The following is a 21,252-nucleotide window of genomic DNA, read 5'->3' as shown; positions in this document are numbered from 1 at the left end:
CACTCCCTGCACTGCATCTAAAACCTCTGTCCACAGTCATTAGTGTGAATACAAACAAGAGAATTTGTGCCAAAAACTTGAAGATAAAATTGTTTTGACATCCTTGTAAATGGACTCGGGCTGTTCCCTCTTTCAAGCTGTCAGTGATATAAGATCCTATTATGACACCGTACACAATAGGAAGGAGTCCAATTAGAGATGCATGAGGGCTGATGGGGATGTAGGCCCTGAGGGAAAGCATAAACCCACAGCGCTTCCCAGAGCTGAGGGTGAGAAGTTCAGTCTTACACCTCACCACAAAGATTTCACTCATAATATGATTACTGTCTGACTAGTATTGTGAGAAAAATGGTCTTTATTCAAATAACAAAACTTTTGTTGTTCGGGTACCTATAGTGGAGCTGAATTTCTAAAACACAGAAACCTCTGATGTGCCAACTTTTATGAATACATGTATGTAAATGCAAATAAATACAAGTGATTTACAGTAAATATATCAAGTAAATAACAAATTGCCAAGACATCTTCAAAAAGCCATTTTCAAATACAAGAGTGCTCCCAAATAAAGAATTTAAAAGATCAAAACAATTATTTATCATTAAACAAACGCTACTAAAGCACAACTAATGCAAACCCAAGCATTATTAATCCACAGAAAATCCCCCAAAAAAGGAACACTTGACAGACATTCATTATGAGAAAGACTTGATCACATACTGTGTTTTTACTGAATGTGAACCATTGTGTTTGACGAGTATCAGGAAAAATCATCAAAACAACAGGACTTTTTATAGCTCAAGAATCTCATAATGCCATTTCTTGTGATCATTACCATCTATAAGCAGAAATGACTCTCACCTCAGCTCAACAGATTGAGGCTATAATTTACTAGAATATGATGTAGATGTCACTGTCCTGGTTAATAGTATTGACTTCAGTGCACTGACTCGTGTATGTATAATATAGGGGGTAAGTGGTGAGTAACCTCTTCTTATAGGCTGCTGACTATGTCTTGGTGTGACCGAGTGCTTTGACTGTAATTAACCTCTTTAGGTTTTTCCACCCAGAAATGTCATCTAACGGACCCCTTTCCATCTGTCATAAGCAAGCCATATCAAAAAGCATTTAGACTCAGTGCCAACACATGCTATTGTAGTAGAAACACATCCTTCTTTTGTCAATATTTCCCAAAGACTAAAGAGTTTACTGTCACATTGAGAGAAAAATCACACTTGAAACCAAACATGATATTTTACTGTTCGGTGTCGTATTTATAAAAGGGGCTCTCCACCCAAGAGAGACTGTTTGTTATCGATGACTTACTGAAAGTAAGAATCTGACCATCAATCCATCTCCCTGTTCACCTGTGTGTATTTGTAACTGAGTGTGTGTGTGTGTGTGTGTGTGTGTGTGTGTGTGTGTGTGTGTGTGAGAGAGAGAAAGAGAGAGAGAGAGAGAGAGAGAGAGAGAAGGATGAAGGAGATACTGATATGCTTTAATATCCGTATCACTACAGAGCAGAAGAAGAGCACAGTGGGCTGAAGGGACCAGAGAGAATTGAGTGTTATCATGTTAGAAAGACTGATGTATGAACACAGCTCCATTATGAAAATCAACAAAGGCGGTGGATGCTTGTACTACATAGTCACACACGTGATGAGGCTCCGGTGATAAAGACTAACAGCTGACCATGACGTATGAGATGTTACCATGACAACTGTTTGTATGCTGGTCTGTTGGATATACAAAATATTTGATTTGGACAGACAGTGTGAACTGAGCCTTTGACTATTGTCTGCTTCGGAGCAAAAGGCACAACTGTTTTTACAATATTATAGCATTGCAACACCTCGTGGGCTTACCAAAGTCTTTCAGCCATGACTGTTTCCTGACTTTGTAGCAGTTAGTGTGTTTAAACCTGAACTGGCCTTAACAAAAGTGATTGCAGATCACAAAGCAAACATATGAATCCTTTATTTAATCAGTGTATAGTTAGGAGGCACGAATGATGAGTGCTAGGCACTGAACTTGGATACTTTTATGGCATTAACCACATCACTTGCATGAGAGCTGTCTAAGAGACATCTGTCAATTGTAGGTACTGAAAACAACCTGGGTTTAATTTTATCCCTCTAAAGTGCGTGGAAATTAAAGGCTTGTACCAAAATGTGTAAAGAACTTCTTTTTTATTCAAATTAATGTTATCAAATTGGTGTCCAAAAAAAAAAGTATTGTTCAGGAACTGGTATTGAAGTCAAGGTATCAGAAACTTTTGAATGATACCCACCCTTACAAAGGAAGTACAGTATGTACTTGTTTTGTCCAGTGTGGGAGGGGATGGGATTTAACTCCTTAGATTACAGTGCATCTTGATGCAACCTGCAGCCTTGAAGTATGTAGAATTTGCAATCTGTCTCTTGCAGTAAAATAATTGTCGACGCAATACTTAACATTTGATTGATTGATTGATCGATAGTCACTGAAGGTTTTCAATTCCTGTTGTATGACACTGAGAAATAAACAATATGCTAGTTTCCATCTGAAGGATGGGAATCATTAGCAAATCATAGGTGAGCAGATGAATACATGTTAGTAAAAAGCAAAAGTTTATGGGTAAGTATTAATGCTTGTGTGATGAAATATTCAGCCTGAGTAGTGGAATAAGTGGATTTCTTGGTCCAGAAAATATACTTCATAAACATAACACTCTGAAGTTGCCACAGTGGTTGCTTTCACTATAGTCTAATTTTCAATTCCTAATTGTAACCTACACTCCGATAAAAGGAAAATATCTCAGGATCAACTCAGCTTCACTCTTGAAGTTCCAAAAATATCCTCCTTATACTCCACTCCTCCATCCTGTAGCCCGTGACGATGCTAAGAGGCCGTAACATTGGTGGATCAGCTACTCATGAGAACACAGGGCATCAGCAAAGCTGTGCCTCGGAGGGGATTGAACCTGCCATCTGTACTACAAAGCTTTAGATCATGACAGATCGTGAACTGTTAACGGTTGTATCAAAATCATGGGGTGCAATACGCTGCGCTACAGCAGGGACCAGACAGAAATCACATTTAATATGAACTGTGGCCTAAAGAGCATTGTCGATCTTTGCTTTTCCTTGAGATGTTCCTTTGGCTGCCTTCCCGTCTTTACTTTTACCCTGGCCTGTTGGTTATTCCTGTCAGTAGCTGCCTGAGCCTCACCGGAGCTCGTATCAACTCCTTCCTCTCCCCGGTGTGACATTCACAGCATTACAATTGAGCCATCAATCTGTCAAGCTTTACCCCTGCTAAGCCATGAGCAGTGGGAAGCACAGAAGAGGGACAAGTTTACCTCTGCTTCTGTTTTGCTTCTCTGTAGTTAGGGCCTAACAACCACAATGAGGCTAAGACTTGATGTGAAATAGATAAGCTTTTAGTTGCCAGCTAAGGCAACTCTTTCAGTTGTCATTTTTCACCCTCATTTCCCTGACTTGCTGTTAGCTGTTGGTCTCTCATTCTGTTGGATTTTCATTATTTTCCCGCCACCCCCACTGCTACCTCCCATACATGCATACCCTCTTCCTTTACTATTTTTCAAATCCTCTTTCTTTTCTCTCCCTTTTGTGTATGGTGCTCTCATCTCTGCCTCCCTCCCTGGGTAATGTCAGACTGAGCTCCTGTAAGGAGGAGATAAAGCCCCCAAGCAGGTCGGGACCACAGCTGTCACCTTCTGACTTCCTGGACAAGCTCATGGGGAGAACGTCAGGATATGATGCCCGCATCAGACCCAACTTCAAAGGTACAATGTGTGCTAAGGCAGACCTTCACAGTAGCCCTCAAGGAAAATCTAGTAGAAAGCACAAGCACTAGAAAACAAAACAAACACCGGTGGATCTGTGCTGTGAAAGCTAAACAGCCCACCACTCTCAGTGCATGTGCCCTATGTTTTTGTCAAAACTATAGTATGATTCTGAGATTTTTAGCTTACATATACTCTATATTACACTTGATGGTAACAGTCAGACATTATGCTTTTTAAGTTGTCTTAATTTAGACATGCAGTACAAACACTACAACCCTGTCTCCTAGAAATGACTTACAGGTTAATTACCCGTCTCCTACAGTTTGTTTCACATGCAAGTCAAAGATAAGAGGTTTAGGTGGATGGTGCGCATATGAAGCATCTTGACTCCTGCATGTAGTGAGGTTTAACAGTCTGGATGCACCCCAGACACAAATTGAAATAACTGCATCCTGTGAACCTAGTGTGAGCCTTAATAATGTATAATAGTTCAGCATTAAAAGCAAAAGGATTTTTCAGTTTCTGCTATTATTCTTGTTGTATTTTGCTTTGGGGGAGGCTCGTGCTCTAAGTCTTGATACAGTGGAGGTGGATATCTTGGTCCAGAAAGTTGCCTTACTCAATGTAATGCTTTGAAGTAGTTACAAATAATTGGGGGATAATAATGCTCACAGTTTTGGGACCACTAATTTGATGGTTATGAGCAATTTGTTTAATTTTAGGAAAATCTTTGCAAGTGTGTGTTAAGGTTAAAAAAAAAAAAAATGTATTGCTTGTTGTAACAGCTATTGATTTATTCAATTTTAAACAGATCATAATCAATTCCAAAACTTAACCGAGTGATTTGAGTGCCTTAATGTCACCTTATAAAAGAATATCCATTATATATATAATATATACATGCATACAAGCATACAAGCATACATACATACATACATACATACATACATACATACATACATACATACATACATACATATATACACAACAAAGTATTTTCACATCTAAAAGTGGGCAAGCACATTTCTGTGACCTCTCTTGTTCAGTCTTAACAATCGCAATATATTCTACTCCCCAAGAAGTTTTCTTAGAACTTTGTTAGCTATAATTACACTGAAGGCCTAAAAAGAGCACATGTGCTTTAAAAATGAAAACAGTCTTTCACAGGCTCAAACTGGAGCTAGCATAACTTTTATTGCAGCAACATTTGCAGTCACTGTTACTGAACTTGCATTAAAAGTAATGAAAAACCACAAAAAATGTTCAGAAGCTTCAGGAGACAGACACTACGAAAGGGATTTTTAATGTTGACACCAGTGTCATTTGATAAATCTTATCTGTAATGATGTGTACATTCAGTCTATTGTTTTTTTCCCCCCTCAGGCCCACCTGTGAATGTCACCTGTAATATTTTCATCAACAGCTTTGGGTCGATCACGGAAACTACCATGGTAAGAAGACCTTAAAGATTTCATACGTTGTGCATATGTTAGAAATGCAGTTTTTTTTTTTTTTCTTAAAAACAGCACAAAAACATACAAATAATATATCAAAACATCTCACTGAAATTCACTCTTTTCTGGACCTGATTGGAACATGGATTCTGGTTTGTAAGACCGCAGTCGTATCTCGCCATGATTTATTTTTTTTTTTTTTATCTTTCAACACCTCTTTCTTTTTCCTTTTCTACCATCTTCTGTGCTAATCTTCTTGGTGCTGAAGCCATTCCTTCATTTCTGTTTCCTCGAGCATAACAGTGCAACCTTCAGAGACCACTGGGTCACTGACATGATGATAATGAACTGTCCACCCTGCAATTAAAATGAAAAATTGAGAAAATGAATGAAAAGGGGGGAGGGAGAGAGGATAGGAAAAATGGCTTCCCTTAAGTCTGCATTTACAGTATGTAGGGCTGCTGGGTCAGCACAAATCAGCGATGAAGTGTTTAAAGGGATCTGAGGGAGTTCCAGAGGGCCGGTCTTTCAGCCGGGTTAGCCCTGAGAATGACAACACTAATGACGTTATTCTATGTGCTGGTGAAGCAGTCCGTTTTTATTTTGATAAATAAAGTGAACAAGCAAGAAAAGAAACAATCTACAATACTCGAAGAAGAATTGTTTGTACAGATTAGAATTCAAATTTAATTAGTCATGTATGTTGGCTGCAGGCAGGTTTGTGTTCAGTACGTGTCCTTGGCCTGGCTTACATTGCCAACCCTCTGCTCATCCCATCTTATTCAATCAGTCACTAATGGTCAAATCTGAAGAATATGCTCAAGCAAATGCACTTTAACTGATTGTAGCAGGGGTATTACATCAACTTTTTTTTTTAAGTCTACTATGTATTTGCAATTTTCTGCTCACAAAAAAAACATCTCAAGATCAAGCATTCACTGAATGGCCCAGTTTTAAGCCAAAGTGTATAATAAATACATCAGCCCAGTAGAGGATTCTGTGTCAGTGTCATGTTTTGCCCGGCATGAAAAGTACACACACGGATGACCTGGGTTAAAGTAGGAGGTCATGTGACAAAGTACAAAGAGCGACAACGGTCGCCAACACAGGACTTTTACCCAAGAGACCAGTGTGTGATTTAGTGAAAAAGCAAAAGTCAACATGGATATATTTTGAGTAACGCGAGTTACATAACATAAAGTTAAACAACTTGCACGACATATGTAACATTACTGACATAAAATTACTTTATTTTAACTCAACCCATTATCTTTTCCCCATCCATACTGAATTGTGACCACTTCACAAACAACCCAAAACATGATCTTTTCTTAACCCTAGCCACATGCTTTTTGGTGTCCAAACCTAAGGCATATTACTTTTCTGGCCCATGTAAGGCAAAATGTAGTGGTCTGACAGGTCTAGTGCATGCTTTTGGCATGACACCAGGTTTAACTGAAAACTCCACATCTTGAGGCTGCTCAGACACCATCTCCCAACAGCAGAACTGTTTTTATTCACTTCTCAGAAATAAAATTGGCCATCCAAATCTTAATTTTTGTCTTATCATGGGGAATACATCCTTAAATCCAAAATCAAGTTTTATATAGCGCAAATTAATTTTGTATATTCTAAGTTATCCTCCATCCAAAGACAGTAACTCTTTCATCATACTTTCATTGCGTACAATCCCTTTAATTAATATTAGAGAGGACGAACAGTAACCAGTATCAAAGCAGGTCCAGAAACTTCAACACAACAAAGCATAATAATCCACTTTTAAGCTCTCTATCTGTTCAAATCCCACCGATGATACATTTTCCATTAACTACCCCGGGCTCTTCCACAGGACTACCGGCTTAATGTATTTCTACGGCAAAAATGGAATGACCCTCGTCTGGCGTACAGTGAATACCCAGATGATTCCCTTGATCTGGATCCATCCATGTTGGACTCTATCTGGAAACCCGATTTATTCTTTGCAAACGAGAAAGGAGCCAATTTCCACGAAGTCACCACTGATAACAAGCTGCTACGGATTTTCCAGGATGGCAGCGTTCTTTACAGCATCAGGTAACTAGATAATTTTTCCAAAACGTCAGAGCCACTGGTCACTGGGTCATGAGCATTTAGAAGTGGGGGGGGGGTCGGCCAAACTGCAACTGCAACATGGTGTGTAAAATTCACTGTCATTTGTTCAACTGTTTAATATAATCAGATTGTTGATGAGAGGCTACAAGCAAATATGTCAGTTAGAAATTACTTAAAAATTGACTAATTAGATGCTAAGGATGGACAAGAATTTGTATCTCAGGACAGACTGCCACAATGGTATTACTGCTATGCCAAAAAAAACAATTGCTGTAGCTTTAATTTGTAATCAACATGAAGCAGGTGACCATTTTCCACACTGATTTTGGAGAGGTCTGTGTTGGTACGATTCTTCAAAATGAAATGAAGAAAATAGATGAAAACATGATTGCTATTCAGTCTGATACATGGACTAAAGGTGTACATAATTTTACTTGAACAGTCAAATCTTCAAGGATGAAAGGAACAAATTGTTTTCGGTCCAAACTGGAAACTGTGTTTGTGAAATCACAGTCAGAGTAACAGTATTGCAAATCCAGATAATCACCTCCTCATTCCACTGATTTACTGCATCTTCCAGATTTGCGTTCTGAGTTTAGTAATTATGGATCAAACGCCTTTGTGTGCTCTAAATTCATGACACAATTTAGGTGACTTTAGGAGAGTCAATCACTTGAGGATTTATAGTTTGTTCCTCTGCTTGTGAAAAACATTTTTTGTGTTATCATAACGCAGTCGCAAATGGGTGCCTGTATGTATATTGCTGGTGGCTCTTGTCTCGCCTCGGGGCAATGCATTACAGAAGGTAATTACACAGCTTTCCTCCAGACAGACTCCCCAATAGCGCCCTCTCTTTCTTTTCTCTGAGTATTCTCGAGGCTTAATGCATCAACACCACAACAAATGAGCGTGGGAATGCCTTAACCAATTACTTTGCTATTACTGTGTTGAGAGGTGATCACATAGCGGGGTAACTCAAGATGTTTTTCCAATCTACTTTTGTTTTAATGAAAAATCTGTTTAGTTCTAATTTTACTGGATTGAACACTTAAACAGAATTTTTTTTTATGAATTGGAAAACAAAGCAACTTGTCACTGATTTATTTCATCGTTCTTTTAATCACTTAACCTATCCTCTCTCCTTCCCTTGAGCCCTTTTGTGCCTTCTGACATCCCCTATTGCTCCTATATTCTCTCCAATCTGTTTTTCTATCTCAGGTTGACTCTTACCCTGTCCTGCCCTATGGACTTGAAGAATTTCCCAATGGACATTCAGACCTGTACCATGCAGCTTGAAAGCTGTGAGTTTTAATTTCTTCCTCTTCTGTTTGTCTCACATTTCCCTTTTCATCTTCCATTGGCTTCCTGTACTCTAACTTTTGCCTGGCTTGCAGTGTGTCTAACCTTGCTATATCCCCAAAGATACCAACTCTATCATACCTTTAGGTTTGTTTCATTTTGAGGTTGTGTAATTACATTCCATGTGTTTGTGGTTTTTCATAACTGGGAAAGTGATTTCAATCAAACAAGTACTGCAAGTTATCTATGTATCGTGGTATCAGACAGTAGTTGTCCAGGCATAACCTAGCACAGTAACAGACAGGAGTATAAATGTCAAGCTTTATACTTGCTTATCATCTCCGAAACAAAAACTACAAGAAATCATAGTCTCCGTTGTGTGTGCTCTTGTAATCTGTCATCAAGTGCTCCTTAATGCACCCGATACAGTAACCCAGCATGCCTTTAAAGACCAAAGGTATGTTATGCTACATTATTTTGTGGGGTGACAAGTTATGCAAAAAATAAAAGCATTCATGACTAGCACATCTACCTTTTGTCTCCATGTAGGAAATTTGTCTTTCCTTTCGTTGTATGCAAGCTGAGCAGCTACATAGGTCATCCGCTAAAGAGGATGCTAACTTTCTCATGTGAAGAGTACCTTTAGGATCTGTCTTTTAGCACATTATCTGGTACCCTACCTCCATCAAATGCATTTTTAAGACCCCTTCCCGTGCTGCTACCCTCAACAATGAACAACATGTGCAACAGTAAAGGGGATGGAGCTCAATAACGGTCAAGTGCTTTTGCTTTTTAATTAGTTTCTGCACATTTGAGAAATGTACAATTGCATTGACAGAACATACAGTAGGAATATATTCTCCTCTTTCAGTCTATCCTTGCCTTTAGCAAGAGAGTAGTAGCAGTATTTGCCCTCATGAAACCAATTTCCAGGATATAAATAATAAAACTTTAATTTTGTATCCCCTTTATTAAATGTGACCCCCCTGTGCCTAGAGGTGACTTACTGTAATTTCTCATCATGGGGACCAAAAGAATTTAAGTCTCAAGAGGTGAAACGGACAGAGCACTCACACTATAAAGACATCTTTTCAGCAGCATTTCTTACCACTAAATAAGTCAACCTTACAGTGCTAGTATTGTTACCCGTATCCTTATCTGATTCAATAACATCAAGATGTATTGTTTTTTTAGAGAACTAAGCCCTTCTTTGTTCAAGAAGCAGCATGATTTATTTCTGCAAATTAACATAGGGACAAACAGATAATTTAGTATTACCCGTGTGTGTGTGTGTGTGTGTGTGTGTGTGTGTGTGTGTGTGTGTGTGTGTGTTAGGGTGATTGTACCCCATCACAGTTCCATTAGAGGAAATGTGATCATTTCTGATTAAAGGCCTCGTGAGGATACTTGGCCTTGTGTTGACAAGTGCGAGTACACCACCCAAGGGTGTGATCACCTTGGCTTGAGCTTAATGTTAAGAGGACATTATAAGTTTTAGTGCCACTACTGGAGCTTTGGCAACACCATCTGTTCCAGCATGAAAAGCAAGAGGAGGGTGACGGAGAAAAAAAAAAAAAAAAAGGCGTTTTCTTTGGGGTTGGAGAGAGCCAAGGATCTTCTTTTCTGGCCTTTCATGCCACGGGCTTGTACAGATACGTATATAAAGCCAGCCATAGGATTCTGCCTTCTTCTGACACATCAAAGCCCCATATATTCAGCTTATACCACTTTGCTTTGCCTTGAGCCATTAGTGTCCAGTATTGTCAAATCTACTTTCCAACTTACACGATAAGTGAAGAGCGAGACAGCAAATGTGAAGCATGACTGTAGCTTTATGGCGATAGTAGCTTTCATTAGATGAACGACTCTTTAACACGAACAAGGAGATGGTATGTGACTAATAGTCGTTACCTTGCCGAGATATTCCAGACATTTCGGCTCATAAATTGGAATTTTATTGCACCATGAACACAATGTCAGTTATGGTTTGACGCCTCTTAGCTGCAGCTGGCAGAAGAAAAGAAGATCATTTCATTATCTTAGCGTAGCATTGGCATTCCCCTTGGTTGTTGCAGCAGGATGTGTGAATGACAGTGAATTCTCCTCATGAACAGGATAAGTGTTTTTTAGTGGTGGTGTTATTCAGACTGGTGGTGCGGGATTGTGTAAAACATCTTGAATAATTGATGTCTTTCTAACTCAGGCCCTAAAGGGTCCCAGTAGACATCAGTATTATTCAGATATGCGAGGAACTCCACATTGGTGTTGCGTGCGGCATGCATTTTTAATATACTGATAAATCAGGCAGCTGTGAGAAGGAGTATAACCTTCCAAAAACATCATGCAAATCAACACGAACGGATACAGATTTGTGTAAGCAAAGTAATTAGTGACTTTTCTTGAGTGGTCATATCCAAGTGCTTCACTTAACTCTATATTCAACTGTGAAAGGAAGCAAAGATTTACAGTATATATTCCATTACGTTACAGTTTGCTTTGGTAAGAATATACACACTAATGAGCTCAGTGTGACTTAACACCTACAACATCTCCCACTCTCTTTTGAAATGCCCCTCATGTGCCCCATATTCTGCAACCTTCAAAGAGCCACGAAAACACAACTCTTGCTGTGCAGTGTGTGACCTTTAATGTGACAAACAGGATGGCACAGGGTCGCTGGTAGCTGAACAGATGGGCAGAGGGACATTACGTCACCACAGTCTTCCGAATTTCATTCTCCGCCTCTGAGTCTCATTTGCCAAAGGTTTTGATGTTTTCTATGGTAACAAGATCCCAATGAAAAATGAGGTTATGGAGGAAGGGGAGAATGATGAACAACAGTGATAACAAGAATATTTAGTAGCTACTGCAGCTGGTTACTTGATTTGATTTTGAAATATGAAGAGAGTTTGTTATACTTTTAGTAAAGATGTCAATGATTTGCATTTGTTGAATGATGAATGATGCATTGTTCTCCCATAATCAGGCAGTAACTGATATGCATCCTTGTTCCAGGATCTACTTCTAGCATCTTGCACCTATGTCACCCATATGTTGGAGAAAATGATGCTTTACAGATGCAACATTTTTAATTTTGCCAGATTTTATAAACTGAACATGTTTTGCATATTGTGTCTTTGAATTGTTGGGTTTCTCTGTATAATATTGTAAGATCTTGCTGTAAGGACTTTAATGTGTTAAGTGCCATGAAATAACCTGTGTTGTGATTTGGCGCTATATAAATAAAATTGAATAGAATTGAATTGATTCAAAATGAGAAGAATAATGAAAAAAAAGAGCTCGGCATGGCGAAATGCTAAGATTTATCATCTTACAAGGGTATGCCAAAGTCTGTCTCAAATATCATGGAAGATAGATGGAAAACCATGCAAACACGAAGAATTCACAGATTATAGTGTCTAAAATAGACTAAGATAGAAAAAAAATTCACGATTCCTCCTTTGTTTAAATATAATCTCTATCCTCTCTGTTCTTTATGTCTCTTTTCACAGTTGGTTACACCATGAATGACTTGATCTTTGAGTGGCTGGCTGAGAACCCCGTTCAGGTGGCTGATGATCTCACCCTCCCCCAGTTTGTGCTGAAAGAAGAAAAGGATTTGGGCAACTGCACTAAGTACTACAACACAGGTGAATTATAAATGCCATGTGAAGTGTTGAAGAGCTAGAAACCCCACTGCTGCATGACCAAACTGTATTTGAGTGCTTAAGCTGATCATTTTTCTAGCAGCAAGTTGAGCTGCAGATTCACTTCAATTACAACCATTTGTAGAATACAGCAATGGTGGTTGTGGGTAGTTAACCTACAACTCAATGCATGATTATGATTCCATGAAATCTAGTGGGTTTTAACCAAACTGTCATTTTCCTACATTTACATTCCTAAAAGAAACCCAATTTAATGGTTTTAAACAAAACAGACAACTGAATGTCTATTGTAATTTGCCTGCAGGTAAATTCACCTGCATTGAGGTGAAGTTCCACCTGGAACGTCAGATGGGTTACTACTTGATCCAGATGTACATCCCTTCCCTCCTCATTGTTATCCTCTCGTGGGTGTCTTTCTGGATAAACATGGACGCAGCACCAGCCAGAGTTGGTCTGGGCATCACCACCGTACTGACAATGACCACACAGAGCTCGGGTTCGAGAGCCTCACTGCCCAAGGTGAGTCTGCACACTAGTGATCGTTATGTGTGATGGCTTGTACATAGTGGCAGGTGGATTCACAGGTGCAAGCAGATGCCAGAAACCAGAGATAAAGAGGGGGAAATACACCAAAGACTAAAATAAGTTACATCACTGCTTGTCTTTTCAATTTAGTGGGATATTTACATTGTGGTAGTTGTAAATAGATATTTATTTTAAAACATGTCTTACTTCCTGTACATTAGAAAAATAAGTGTAGCACAGAGAAAGTGCTAACTTATCTGCCACAGAACTTGAAATGTTAGTCACAGTAAGATATTTTGCAAGTAATCATACGCCCTTTTTTCTCCAAAAAGCAAGTAAATGACAGGAAATAACATTACATTGTGTTTTCAGCTCAACAAAAAGGTCAGTGGCTCAATGAAAAAAACAATGTCTATAATAAACAGGAGTGCAGCCTCAGTTTGAAATTTGTCGACTTTTCTGACATTTTGCTCTGACATATCCTCCAAAAAGTGATACATGATTTAGAAATACCATTACCTTTTGTTCCTGATATTTTCTGACAAGGCCAAACTGAATACTCCATGAAACAGAGACAGATGTTTAATTATTATTGAAGGTACAAGTTGTGCCCTCCAAAGTTTGGTAAAAGACTAGGCTTGGGATGAACTGTTACTGTGTATTTAGTCCAGACATGCTGGTTTTGCATGAGGCAGATTCTGATTCAGACAATACACGTGTCATTTTCTGTGTGGTTTTTCCATTTCTCTGCATGTATCTGTAACAGTCAGCGAACTGCTGCTCAATTGAGTGAAGTTTCCACACAATGCCTGCTCAGTGGGCATTGCTGATGTGCTGTGACATGTCTTCTCTCATGAATGACACGGCCGGGGCATTCCCCAAGTCTTAGCTGTGACCTGTCTCATGGCTATGTGTCAACTGCCAGCATCCCACTGACTCATTTTAATTCTAGGCCATCCCAAAGATGCGTGTCATCACAGGCCAGAGCTGAGGAATGGCTACATTTTACGCGACCCACAAAATATCCATCAGCCATATGGATTGAGCATTGATTGCTCCGTGACCTTGTCTGTTTCCAGGTGTCCTATGTAAAGGCCATTGACATTTGGATGGCGGTGTGCCTTCTCTTTGTGTTCGCCGCCCTGCTCGAGTATGCAGCCGTTAACTTTGTCTCGAGGCAACACAAGGAGTTCATCAGGCTGAGGAAAAAGCAGCGGCAGCAGAGAATAGTAAGTGTAAATCACGCAGACACACACAGTTTAAAGCCTGGTCCAGAAGGAAAACCAGACACACTGACAACACCACACACTGTGCCAGATTCTGAAAAACTAAGCGTGAGGAAAACACACACACACACACACACACACACACACACACACACACACACACACTGGAGTCCTTGTCAGCCCCTATAACATTGACTTATGCCTCTTGTTATTGTGGGATGCTGTATGTTCGGGAACTGACAACATCAACACGCTACAGCTGGCTGTCATATTACATGAGGAAGATCTGATCATTTCAGTTCAGCTTGTTTCCACGGTGAGCACTGACCTGTGATTCTTTACCTCCGTCACAAAGTTTGACACAGAGCAACAGCCCCTTCGGACTGCGGTCCCATAACCTCGCAATCACCCTGAAACCACCCTGGTTGATACATGTCTCTTGTCTTACCGGTTATGGACAGTGTGAGAGACTCCAACTGTTTTTTTTTTCTTTTCCTACCTTGTCTTTATCCATCCAGTAATTTAATTTTGATTGATTATTATAACAAAGAAGCATTAATTAGATAATTGTGTTTAAATTATCTTTTAAAACGGTCCCTTTTTGTAATTCTAAATCATTAAACCGTTTCTCTGCACTCTATTCTAAAAAGTATTACTTAAAGGAATAGTTTGAAACTTTGGAAAATATTTGTATTTCCTTTCTCCGTTTGTGAAATATAAAGCTACAGCCAGCAGCTGGTTAACTCAACTTTGCATGAAAACTTAAAATGGGAAATATCGACCATGGCTTTGTCCAAAAAAAATAAAATGTGCCAACAACCATCACCTCTGAAATTCACCAATTCGCATGCTGCATCTCATTTGTTCAACCTAAAAAAAATAAAAACAAGACGACAATCTGGTTTCACAATGGGATTTATGTCAATTATTTCGTAGAGGGACGCGGAAAATTCCTAGAGTCTGACAAACATTTTTAAAGCCAGGCCTGTTCCCTCCTTGCTTCAATCTTTTTGCTAAGCCAAGCTAAATGGCTGCTGACTGTTGATTTATATTTTATTGGAAAGATGGTATCCATCAGCATCTTTTATCTGACTCAGCAAAAAAGTGAATCAGTGTTTTTCCCAAAATGTCAAACCAGTTCTGCAATAATGGTTTGAAGTTAACTGGAACTATTAGGCTTTATGAATGTTTATAAATAGAATAACAATTAAACCATTTTTATGCAGTGTTTGTTTTTCCATATAAAAAAGATTTTATACCTCATATATATATATATATATATATATATATATTACCCTCACATAACTTATTTTATTCAGTTCTTTAGAAACACATCATGAATACAGAGTCTGATTTTCTGCAAAGAAGCTGCAGAGCCTTCTGACCAAAATTCTATTCATTAATATATATATAACTGAAGATTTCATGGATTCTTTTACGGTTTTATTCATTCAATACCTGATTATAAAGTGACAAAGCAAGTACCTTTTATGAATACTTGCCCACTTTACAAGAGGCCATCAAGCCTGCAGTTATACTCTTAATTTAAGTGAATCACGAATACCTATAACTGCAAACTTGATTGTTTGTCAGAAAATTTTAAACCTGTGGCTTTTAATTTATAAGTTGTTATTAAATGGATATCAAAAGGTCCTGATTTTCATTGACGGCTTCTTCCTGTTGAATTTAAGAGCTAATAAAATGATAAAGTAAGTTAGCAATGGAACACCAGAAAATGGGATTTTTCAGAACCTGACAACTCAGAATTCCTTCTTAGATATCTATAACGCATTAACACATGGTTTATTAGAATTAGTGAAGTCAATAGTCAGTACTCTAATTCTCTGAAAAGTATGCTTTAATGGTAAGTGGCATCTTTGTTTTTGGCATCACTTTTCATTCAAACATACATATCCGAAACTGGATCCACAACTTGAACGACGATTATGAAAGCCAACAGCTTGTAAAGTTGACAAAAAGCTTTTAGGTGAGAGACAACGAGATGTATGTCTTAAAATAAACAGACAGGACATCTTGAAAATCCCATTAAACAGCTCTGATGCTGAGCAGGCTCCCAGACTCATGGCAAAGTTCCCTGGAAATGCTGAAAAGTCCAGCAGATTTACTGGGCAGTCTGCCATCCTGCATGGATACAGGAGAGAGAGAAAGTGATGGTCCACAGAGGAAAGGACCTCCCCTGTCCACATCAGCTGCACGATTACTCCCACCGAGGGGTCTGAAGTCGCAAATTATCCATCTGGGAGGTATTGAGGCACGACTCGATGTGTTGGTAGTAGAGAGAGGTTGGGAATCTGACCAACGAAGCTTAATCAATGTAATTTTTCAGCCTTCCATTTTGCTAAGAAAACACCAGAGATTTTAAAACAGCCACTGTCTTCCGAGCACTGTACATCCACACAGCCTTCAAAACTATAAAAATAAATAAATCGATCTATACTTCCATTTATAGTCTTTACAGAAATAACTTGAGCTGTCTCCTTGAGGAGCCACTCTCCATCTTCAAAGCCAGTTCTCTTAACAGCCGCAGATAATGTCCTGTATTATCACACTCACAGTGCCGCTCTAATTAAAAGCTGAAAACGTCTGCTTGAGTTTGTTTTCCTATTTAATAACTGTATTTCTGTCATGGCACATGTTTTTATTTAAATGGAGCTGTGACAGTTTTTGTTCCCTGCCTACTTCCAAAACAAGTTATAAATTCACAATAAAACTCCATCTTTGAAAAACAAAAAGACGACCAAACTTTTACAATAAAAGTTGAAATAAGGAGCAATAACTTCTGTCTCAATTTGTCTACTTTCCTTTCCAATGGAGGTGTTTGCCAGTCAGCCTGGGAGTGTTGAATCTTTGCGGAAAGCCAACAACATCCCTGGTAACAACTCAACCTACAGGAATCTAAATCAGCACTGCAGCGCCTGTGCCGGGGTAAAAAAAAATAGATAAATAAAAGGAACCCTGTGTCAACCCTGACCTTTCAACCCAACCCAACCCATTGTCCATGCCTCCAGCCTCCCAAATGTATTGTGTTGTGCAACTTTCACCTCAAACATGAATTTATCCTGGCATCTCTCACACAACCAAATTCACTTTGTGCTGATCTCACCTTGTCTCACCTTGTCTCTGAAGCCCTCTCCCTCTGACCTCCTGCTCCTTTATTACTGACTTGGATTTTTTTTTTTTCCCCTCAATTCTTCCCCAAAGTGGAACCTGCTTTAAAGCTAATTTAAATTCAACATACATTTCTTCCTCTTGTTCTCTCCCTGTCATCGAATTTGTAATATCCTCTTTCAGGATGCTCTCAAAAAGTCTTGGCATTTACTAAAACAGTGAAGTATTTGTGTTTGAATCATCTAATTATCGGATTTTGATAAAGACAAGAACTACTTGGGAAATACTCTTATTTACTTTCTTGCTCAGACTGGTATTAATTGTCTCATCCAACTCTCAGCTATGATGAAGAAGCAGTGCTCCCAAAACGTCAAATGTTTTAATGATCGATTTGACAGTTACAACTGAACAGGAAACCACAGCTCATCATTGACTAAAAACAACCATTTTCGCAATAACTTCACTCTCCACCGCGCACGATGTGATTATCGGAGCAGGTTCCACTGATCTTATGCCAACAAATCACAAAGTGAGTAGCTGCTGAGAGCACAGAGCAGAGACGATGAGCACCTATTATCTTTAGAGAAACGCACCATTAGACTTTAGCACATGATGTACTGTATCATTTAAGGAGGAGTGGGAGGGATAATTAAGCTGTGCTCCAAGAGCTACAACTCCCTTTCTTTTTGTTGTGTGGTGCAATTTGTCACAGGGGCAACATAAAGTTACTCACAATCAGAAAACCGTAGGACGGAGGAAGTTTATAGTAAACTAAGTTAACAGCTAAACTGTGATGGTCCAAGCAAAGGGCAGCTGGCAGAGATCAGAGGTAGGGAAAGTTTAAAGACTCAATGAATATACTGTGCAGGAGACATGTAATAGTAAGAGACAGGTGTGAAATATATTAGTCTCCCTACATGTTTGACAGGAGCTGTCGGTGTCTCTCTGCCAAACCTGTCCGGCACAGCCATGTGAAGGTCGGCAGAGCACCAGTGAGCTGCCAGGGTCGGTGAGAGAGGAAAGGGGAAGAGGCGGGATGCAGGGATCAGAGCTTTCAGGGCCCTTCACACTGACTACTAATCATCCAATTTAGATCCCACATCTTCACTTTCCCCTGCTAAAGTGAATCTCTCAAAGTGTCAGAGGGCTGTCAGAGTTAAGCTGCATGTCTATTAATATTCTCTTCAAAGGGCGGGAACAGTGTCTCATTCACTGTAAAAAAAAAAGAAAAAAAGCACAGCCATTCATCAAAGCATAATGCCAAGTGCAAGCTTTTTTTTGTGAGATCATGACTTTATTAATATTTTGAACCGTTTTATTAACATTTTGAAAGGTCTATCATTCTGCAACTTTGAAAAGAGCTGCAAAGGAGAGATGGAGGTTAATTTTTTGATTAACTTTCAGAAGGACACATTTTCTTTTACCTCTTAATGAAGATGCCCTCCGATCCCCCTCTTTGTGTTACAGAAACTTCAAAAAGCTTAACTGATTAAACAAAAGTGGATCTAATAGTCGTCTGTGTTTAAGCTCCCCTCTGCATGCCTCTCATCAGTGTTTCTAAAAAAAGATATTCCTGGTTTAAATGACCCATTAGGTCATTTAAAATCACTGCATTTCCAAACCTGAAAGACTCCTGTAAAAGACTGGTTGCACAAATATTTATTTTCTGCATAGTGAAAGTTGGCCCATTTGGCTTTATGTTTTTACTTAAACTATTCAATGTAAACAAAACTCTTTTAAATATGTATTGTATTTGTCTGTATTGACATCTCTTTCTATTATTATATATTTTTATACAAAACAAAAGGAATATTTTTCTTGCGTTTTTTTTGGTTACTTGGGTTAGAAAATATAGGCGCAACTAGATGAAGGAATACAATTTTTTTTTTTTAAATTGTCCTGCATACAGAACAGTTTTCAAATCATTGAGGGAGAATTCATCAAAAAAAAAAAAAAAATTGTTTTTAAAACATTACCATTGTAACTGAGAAACTGGTGCTGACCACTGTGACTAGAATTGATAGGTCATACATTAGAGGTTCAAACTGAGGCTGGTTTTATACACAATCACTGACAGATCTTCTACTGTTTTGAAAAAGACTCACCCTTGAAGTCCAAGTTGTTCTTTTGATGTTCTCGCTTTGTTGCATTCGGCTGCTCTTTTGTGCCGACACCCCAAATGCATTTGGGAATTAGCCGCTGAGCGGAAACGTAAAAAGCTGTGTGCTAATTCTTGTTGACAGCGAGAGGCCAATCTGTTTTTATTTTTGCTCGACTCCACAGGAGGAGGAACTGGTGAGGGAGAGCCGCGGTTTTTACTTCCGGGGTTACGGACTGGGTCACTGCCTGCAGACCAAGGATGGTACCGCTGTGGAAGCGGCCACCGTGTTCACCCCCCCGCCTCCCGTTACTATGTACAATGGAGAAGTACTTCACAAGCGTTTTGTGGACCGGGCCAAACGCATTGACACCATATCCAGAGCTGTCTTCCCACTGAGCTTCCTCATATTCAACATCTTCTACTGGATCACCTACAAAGTGCTGCGACATGAGGACATCCATGCAAATTTGTAAAAACGCTCTGACAGATCTTACATTTTAGTTTTTTCTTCTCAGAACTGAAACGGCCTGTCAGTTCTACATTATAATGAAGAAATTTGTCAAGAGGCAAATCTGCCTCTCAGAACCACTGCTAAAAATAAAAACTTTGTGCTCAGGTGCGTCTTCAGGATCTCAGATGACAAGTGATTAGGAGGAACGACTAGGTTAAGCTGGGTGGATTCGGGCTGCTGTTGTTTGTGAATGCCCTCTCATATCTGTCTTGATTTGATTCACCTGGATTACAACAGAGACTAGACACTGTTGGTACTTGTGGGTTCGTGACCTTTGTTTCAGATGATGGATAAAAGAGTTCAGATGTTGATCCTGGCTGAATGAGACATACTGACTTGAATTTTGACACTACACAGCTTTGAATGAATGTTTTTGAAAATAAAAAAAAAAAGATAACAGTTTTTTACAACTTTAGATTATCAAATGGGTACAGATGGGTATGTGGGGGGAGGGTAAGGGATCTTTGATATTTATGAATATACAATAAGTGATGATAATTCAGTTTAGGTATGTGTAAGAAGAGATTATATATCTAAACACATATATATAAAACAGTGTATAAAGGTGTATATAAACAAAGCTGTTCATTAAACTGCACAAAGCACAAATATGTATTTCCTTTTGTTTAAATTTAAATAAATTGTTATTCTGCCAGGAAACTACATATGATTTTGCTTCTCTTTAACACAAATATTCAGTTGCTTACTTTGAAAAAAAGATGTACTCAAATGCTTTTTTCAAGTGCATAGGAAATTCAGAATAACAGCATCGCACACAATTACTTTTCTATTTCAGACCTTTAATAGCACCCATCAGCTCCAAAAAACCCAAGTGGTTAGAAACCTTAAACCGAAGCAGGAAATCAAATTGCACAATCATATAAATTGCAAACAGTTGCAGGTGCAAAATAAGTAATCAATTCATCAGTTCTTGGGTTTTTGTAAAGCATTTTTTTTTTTTTTTTAAATCATGGCTGCAGTTTGCCGTGAAACCATACACTTGCATAATAAGTCTTGGAGGAACTTGATGAAAAAATAAAATGCATACGAGCTGCCATTTCTTTTCCCAGTCTCAGGAGTGACTTTGAAGGTGTGAAAACGCAGGGATGCGGTGGAAGGGGAGGGGGGCATCGTCAGTGAGGGAGGACGAATGGGTTTTTTAATGGGAAATCAGAGGGTTGTTTTATCAACTAATGAGTTTGAAAAGGGCTTGGTGTTCCACTGCTAATGACAATGAATTCAGAGAGGCAGCTGGAGCCTACTGTCCTTTTGTCGGCAATCCTAATCAACTCCTCTGTATTGTATGGTTCCCCTGGTAATGAAAAAGTGTGTGTGTGAATTTGTAAGTGTATGTGTATGCGTGTTTCCGTGCTTTTCTGTCTTTCTATTCTATCATCTTTCTGTTCTTATACCGATGAAGATTTTTAAACTTTATATTATCTTATTTATTGTCAAATTTTG

At 38.9% G+C, this 21,252-nt stretch overlaps 1 protein-coding gene across 1 annotated transcript in view; it reads left to right on the top strand.

Moving 5' to 3' along the window:
* Nucleotides 1-20,440, top strand: part of glra4a (glycine receptor, alpha 4a) — a 43,990-nt gene extending 23,550 nt beyond the window's left edge. The window contains exons 2-9 of the mRNA XM_069170859.1: nucleotides 3,654-3,784; nucleotides 5,171-5,238; nucleotides 7,091-7,314; nucleotides 8,551-8,633; nucleotides 12,144-12,281; nucleotides 12,604-12,818; nucleotides 13,904-14,053; nucleotides 19,463-20,440. Coding sequence (XP_069026960.1) covers nucleotides 3,654-3,784; nucleotides 5,171-5,238; nucleotides 7,091-7,314; nucleotides 8,551-8,633; nucleotides 12,144-12,281; nucleotides 12,604-12,818; nucleotides 13,904-14,053; nucleotides 19,463-19,753 — 1,300 coding nt within the window. The 3' untranslated portion in view covers nucleotides 19,754-20,440. The remainder of the gene's footprint in view (nucleotides 1-3,653; nucleotides 3,785-5,170; nucleotides 5,239-7,090; nucleotides 7,315-8,550; nucleotides 8,634-12,143; nucleotides 12,282-12,603; nucleotides 12,819-13,903; nucleotides 14,054-19,462) is intronic.
* The last annotated feature ends 812 nt before the right edge of the window (nucleotides 20,441-21,252 follow it).

Source organism: Embiotoca jacksoni, unplaced genomic scaffold (genome assembly GCF_022577435.1).
Source record: "Embiotoca jacksoni isolate LCO1_2020_lvr unplaced genomic scaffold, fEmbJac1.0.p SCAF_5, whole genome shotgun sequence".
In the NCBI taxonomy this organism is placed as follows: Eukaryota; Metazoa; Chordata; class Actinopteri; family Embiotocidae; genus Embiotoca; species Embiotoca jacksoni.
Note: the sequence above shows the minus strand (reverse complement) of the source record. Positions and strands in the feature narration are given on the sequence as shown.